Raw genomic sequence first — 6,288 nt, forward strand, 5'->3', positions numbered from 1 at the left:
CACACACACACACACACACACTCAGTTTGTGGGTAGGGGTGGAAATCTGTGAATAAAAACTTCAGTCAAGTGTCTGCTGTGTTTTTCTTTCATGAACATATGACATATTAAGTAGATATACAGTATATCTGCTGTTGTATCCCCTACTGAAGAAACTCATAGTATTGTTCTCCAAATTATCTGTTAGGTGTGCTTTTATACGATACATAACCTCTGAGCCACAGCTAGCAATGAAAAAGAAAAATACTTGATATACACTGAACAAAACTTTTGTTTTTACCTCCATTTTTCATAAGCTGAACTCAAAGATCTAAGACTTTTTCCATGTTCACAAAAGGCTTGTTCCTCTCAAATATTGTTCACAAATCTGTCTAAATCTTTGTTAGTGAGCACTTCTCCTTTGCCAAGGTAATCCATCCACCTCACAGGTGTGGCATTAAGATGCTGATTAGACAGCATGATTATTGCACAGGTATACCTTAGCCTGGCCACAATGACATGCCACTTTAAAATGTGCAGTTTTACGGTATTGGGGGGGTCAATGTTTTCAGTTCAAGCAAATGTACAGATGGGTTAGACATCTACGCCGCTAAACAGCAACAGCCTGTCTGCCAAAGCACACGGAACACTGGGGAACGCAGAGAATATTCATGTAACAAATGCAGAGCTGAACACACATGCACACCGCCGCTGAGAAAGTTCAGGTCTGTTTCTGGGGATGTTTCCAGGGAGCAGTGGGGAGGCTTGGTGGTGGTTGAGGTGGCGTGACACTGTTGCATCCTATCAGAAGAGGACTACACTAATTTAATTTAGGTTAACATCTGGTTCACACACACACACACACACACACACTTGTTTACTTTGCATTCCCGGTGTCTCTTACAGGGGAACTTTTTTCTCTTCTCCGCCAGATTGATGGCTTTAAAAACAGAACTTCCTGAATGTACTGAGGGCATGTGTGTATTTGTACACACATGTGTGACTTTGTACACTGCAGCAGCACACTATACTCTTTTCTTCCGCTCTATGTCCAAGCCAGCCGGTACACGTGGAATATGGCTCGTCAAAGGCAGTGCCTGTTCTTCTGTTTGGTTCATGAGTTGAGACTTACTGTGTGAGTGCCGTAATACTTGTTTGGTCAATCGATTGATACTGGGCTCTGCCATTAAACAACATTCATCCAGTATATATTTACAATGGAGCTCCCTCTATATTCTGAGATTTCAGTGTCATTTTTTGGCTTTTCATTGTATTTTGTTTCTTCAATTCATTTTGTGATTTGCAACAATGCAATTTCCCACTAGGATTACAGTTTTACAGTAAAGAACAGTTTTTTTATATAGTTTTTGTTTCCTCATACATTGACATGGAATCCATCTACTCATCAAACGTTTGGTATTTCCCAACATGTCAAACTGTTTCTTTAGCTTTAAGAAGCTTTAAACAAGACTATGTAGGTCTAGGTTTTTGCAGTGGTATATATATAGGTGTCCCTCTTGTGCACTTTGGGGATCCTGGTTTATAAAAGGTTGAAGGAATCTGAGGCACTTAAGAGGGTAATGATTAAAAAGACTTTAATATCTCTTGGTTATTAAGTTATAAAAACATGCCAACACGTTTCAGCAACTAAGGCTGAAACGTTCATCAGGGGAAGTACAAAATGGCCGCCTTTCGGCTGTCCCTTAGTTGTTGGTGGCAAGTAGTCACGTGATTGGTGTAAACAGGTAAAGTCACATGACAGACAAAAGGGCAAACTAGCAATAAACAAGTAGAAAAAAAGAAATACAGAACATCTTATTCATCATCAGTGTGTAGAACGCACAGTCAAAGCAGCCTATGCCATCATTTATCCGGGCACTCACAAAGTGGTTGCCTGTGGGCCACTGAGGCATGGATAAATAAGTTGTCACATGATTAGTGTAAACAAATAAAATTACATAACTGACCATGTTCAGCAGAGGAAACCACACATCAAAAGTCTAACATAATGTAAGGGCAAAGTAGCGAGAAACAAGTAGAAAAATATATACAAAATGTCTTAATGCCTCTTAATATTTAAGTTGAAAGGACACAGGCCAAACGGTGCACAGTGTTTCTGAATGGGTCCTGATGCCTAAAAAACAACAAGAGACTGTTACAGAAGTCAAGTTCGTCATTCAAACCAGGGTATTGCATAGCTTTCAATGTAGAAATCCAAACCAATTCTCTTTGTCAGAGCTTTTTTACTCTGTCTCCACCCCTTTTTGAGTCATATCTATATGGCTTATGTCTGATATCTTTAATGAATTGCAACTACCTCGGTCAGCCTCTTTGTGATTGTAGAGCATGTGTTGGGGGTTGCTAGTTCTTAAAGCCTGTTTATGTTCGGCCAGTCTTGCCTTCAGTTCACGCTTTTTCTCCCTATATAAAAACAGCCACACTGACACTCAAGTCCACAAACCACAGATGAGGTATTGCAATTTATAACTGACTTCATATTATACTTACGACCTGATGATATATCAGTAACATAGTTGGTATTAGTCATATTACCGCAATGATTGCAATGTCCACTTGTGGTTTCCTCTGGTGGTTACCCACCACGTATACGTAGTACAGGGGAAGATGACTCCTCACACCAAACTGATGCTGAGGGAATCTGGAAGCTGTAAACTGTGGATACACTGTAACTAAAAATACACGCTTGGAACTGAGCTTTCTTGACAGTATGTTGTGTGGCTTACCTCATATGTTTGTATAATGAAAGTAGCTTTTCCTTATTTATTCGATATTCATGTTTTTAGCAGACTTTCACAAACACCATTTCCCATGAGCCCTGATAAATGTCAGGGCTCAAGAAAAAACACAAGGGGTCAAATGAGTAAATGCTTAAAGACGTTTTTAGACTGAAGAGATTACTGAAATCTCTCGGTGGTGGGACCAAACAACTCATACATCTGAAATGTGATATTTTATTAAATTTATCATGTTTATATTTTTAATCTGAAAGATTACTAGTAACTAAAGCTGTCTTATAAAAGTAGTGGACTAAAAAATATTTTCCTGTGAAATCTAGTGGAGTATAAGTATAAATTGGCATAGAATGGCAGAACTTCAAGTGGAAGTACAAAATTGAATTTAAGTGCATTACTTGTGTAAATGTAGTTAGTTATGGCACCTTTGAAACTGTAAAACAGAATGTGAAATAAAGCCCTGTTTGGCTGCACAGCATCAGTGTGTAAAGATTTAAGATGAAGATTTCACCATCTATTTATGTGTGTAAAATAAGTTACCATAGTTATGCGGACGACACACAAATTTACATAACCTTATCGTCCAGGGGACTATAGTCCAATACAAAACTGACTAAGTGCATTGAACAAATAACGACTGATGTGCCAGAACTTTCTGAAATTAAATGAGGAAAACTGAGTGTGGTTGTTTTTGGAAAAAAGAGGAACGATTAAAAGTCGGCGCTCAGCTTCAAACAACAATTTAAAAACAACAGACAAAGCCAGAATCTTGTGGTAGTCATGGACTCAGACCTGAATTTTAACAGCCACATTAAGGCAATTACAAAGTCAGCCTACTATCACCTTAAGAATATATCAGGGTTAGGACTTATGTGTCAACAGGACTTGGAAAACACTGGTCCATGCTTTCATCTTCAGTAGACTTGACTACTGTAACGGGGTCTTTACGGTCTCCCTAAAAAATCAATCAGACAGCTGCAGCTGATTCAGAACGCTGCTGCTCGAGTCCTCACTAAGACCAAGAGACTGGATCACATCACTCCAGTTCTGAAGTCTTTACACTGGCTTCCTGTGTCTCAAAGAATTGATTTCAAGTACTCTTGCTAGTTTATAATCCCTTAACGGTTTAGGTCCAAAATACATTTCTGATCGGCTACTACCACTATGACCCCCCCCAGACCTCTCAGGTCATCTGGGACAGGCTACTTTCTGTCCCCAGAGTCGAACTAAACAGGTGAAGCAGCTTTCAGTTTCTATGCTCCTCACATCTGGAATAAACTCCCAGAAACCTGTAGATCCCGCTGCTACTCTCAGTTCTTTTAAATCAAGGCTGAAGACCTTTCTTTTTGATGCTGCCTTTCTTTAAATGAATGCTCATTTTCTTTAAATTTCTTATGCTGCACTGTAACTTTTATTCTGGTGTTTTATGTTTCTATTTGTTTTAACTGTCTATTCATGTGTTTTATTGTTTTTACCGCTTATGATTTTTAACTGTTTTTACTTGTGTTTTATCTGTTTAACTGATTTTGTGTAAAGCACTTTGAATTGCCCTGTTGCTGAAATGTGCTCTACAAATAAAGCTGCCTTGCCTTGCCTTGCCTTGTGTACCGCTGCAGTGCAGCAACAAAGTCTAAAGAAAAGTGAAACTGCATCTTAAGATGAACATGAAGAGGTTTTTATTATGACAAGGTCACAGATCAACTTTAAACCCTCAGCAAATAAATTCAGGCTGCAATTTGGCACCGGACCCTCAGTCCTCTCCTCCCCCCCTCCCCCTCATCAGCAGTCAAAGAACCTCTTATGTGACATTATAGAATCCCTCGCAACTCTTTTCAGAACATTTGACTTCATGTGTGTGCCGTTCTTCAGCCGTCTTTCTCGCCTTCCCCCTCTCTGCTCCCATAGACCTGTTGACCTGCTTCCCCTCACCCCTCTTCTTCCTCCCTGGTTTTAGGTTCTCCCCCTCCATATCCACCTCATCCATCACTTTTTTCAGTTTTGAACATGCCACAGAAACTTCTTGTGGCCGCTTACAGCGTGTGTGTGTGTGTGTGTGTGTGTGTGTGTGTGTGTGTGTGTAAGAGAGGAATAGAGGGGGTTAGTGCTGGAGGAGGAGTTTGAGTCCTTCAGCTCACCTGAATAATGCCTTCTTTGTGAACTTCAGCTATATAAAGTCTCACTCCGACGCTTTCTACCCTTGCACTTCTTAACCCTCTGTGCGGAAACATACGTAAGACATCATCCCATAGGCTACCTTCATCCACTAGCACACCTAACACCGTCATGAGAGCCAGGATGAGAGTGGCGTTGCTGTTTCTGGCAGCAGCTGTTTGTGTGTCAAACGCTCAGAGCAACAACAGCAGCAGCATCAACAGGCAGCAGCAGCAGCAGCAACGCAGCATCCGGGATGAGGCCATCAAATTCAACACCAAGACCAAAGACACCTGTACCATGGTAGTGTCTGGAGCGGGGGACTATACTCGCCTGCGTGTCTCCTGCAAAGGTCCCAGCCAGGGCCAGACCCAAGGACGCTCCTACTACTGTGACTTCCAGGGTAAACCCAACCTGTGCCGCGGCTACAACCTCAACCCTCGCCACTACTTCACCCAGATGATGTGGGACATGAGAAAGCTGAGCCACGCCTGCCAGGGACCCAAAGTCTACCGCCCAGCGATGTGCAAGAAATACCCCGACGAGGCCCAGATGACCTTCCTGGCCTCCTGGCCCAAGACCACCATCCCTAAGCCCTCCAAGCCTGTCCAGGAGCCACGTAAACCAGTTGTGCCGGCCCAGAACAAGCCTGTCACTACTCCCAAACCTGTCAAGCCCCAGCAGCAGCCAGTCAAGCCCCAGCCAGGCAAGGGCACCCAGACCAAGAAAACCACCCCCAAGCCTGGGAAGACCACTATTCGTCCCACAGAGCAGACTGACTCCAAAGCCTCCCGCATCGCCTCTGAGTACTGCTGGAAGAGCTTCCATGGCGTCTGCTCCTACTTCATCAGCTGGTTCCAGAACTGAGGAAATACTGCAGACACAGGTGAGTTTAAAATGTAAAGATGAAGAAAAGAAAAGTTAAGATGAAGTTTAGTGAGAGGTAGGCTGGAGACATTACAATTAAAAGTGTGAGAAAGACAAAGCTTTGTGGTTGTTTTGGTGTGGATGAATGATACTGGGAACCACTTCTGTTGTTTCAGGTTGGAAACATGAGCGTCAGAACTCTTCTCGACTATCTTCGACCTCTCCAGGATCTGTGTGGGATCCTCTGAAGTGATTTTGCCATCTTGTGAGGTCTGACTACCACCACTGCAGCATCTTACGGGTCTGAGCCAAAAACACTCGACCCACACCTGTGTACGGTTAAGGGATGACTGGTTGCGCTGTCATGTAGTGGACATGTTGGGTTTTTTTTCTCTGTAAAACACACAGCAAGGCAAAAGGGAAAACATGGCAGGCATGTGATTCTGTTTGTAAAAGATGTAAAATTCCCTCCTCGTGTCACATAAATGTTCCAACCACATGTGAAGGTAAAGAGAATAAAGTCAGAGTGGAGACCCCT

The 6,288-nt window shown here is 42.4% G+C and overlaps 1 protein-coding gene across 1 annotated transcript; it reads left to right on the forward strand.

Annotated features, from left to right (window-relative positions):
• Window positions 1-4,880: 4,880 nt before the first annotated feature.
• fgfbp2b (fibroblast growth factor binding protein 2b) lies at window positions 4,881-6,288 on the forward strand. The gene is made up of 2 exons (XM_032544494.1): window positions 4,881-5,769; window positions 5,927-6,288. The coding sequence occupies exon 1, from the start codon at window positions 5,016-5,018 to the stop codon at window positions 5,748-5,750; it is 735 nt and encodes a 244-aa protein (XP_032400385.1). The 5' UTR covers window positions 4,881-5,015; the 3' UTR covers window positions 5,751-5,769; window positions 5,927-6,288.

This window comes from Etheostoma spectabile, chromosome 2 (genome assembly GCF_008692095.1).
Source record: "Etheostoma spectabile isolate EspeVRDwgs_2016 chromosome 2, UIUC_Espe_1.0, whole genome shotgun sequence".
In the NCBI taxonomy this organism is placed as follows: Eukaryota; Metazoa; Chordata; class Actinopteri; order Perciformes; family Percidae; genus Etheostoma; species Etheostoma spectabile.

What these genes read in the sequence shown, in the direction of transcription:
- fgfbp2b (XM_032544494.1), top strand. Translation starts at nt 5,016, where the DNA reads ATGAGAGCCAGGATGAGAGTGGCGTTGCTGTTTCTGGCAGCAGCTGTT.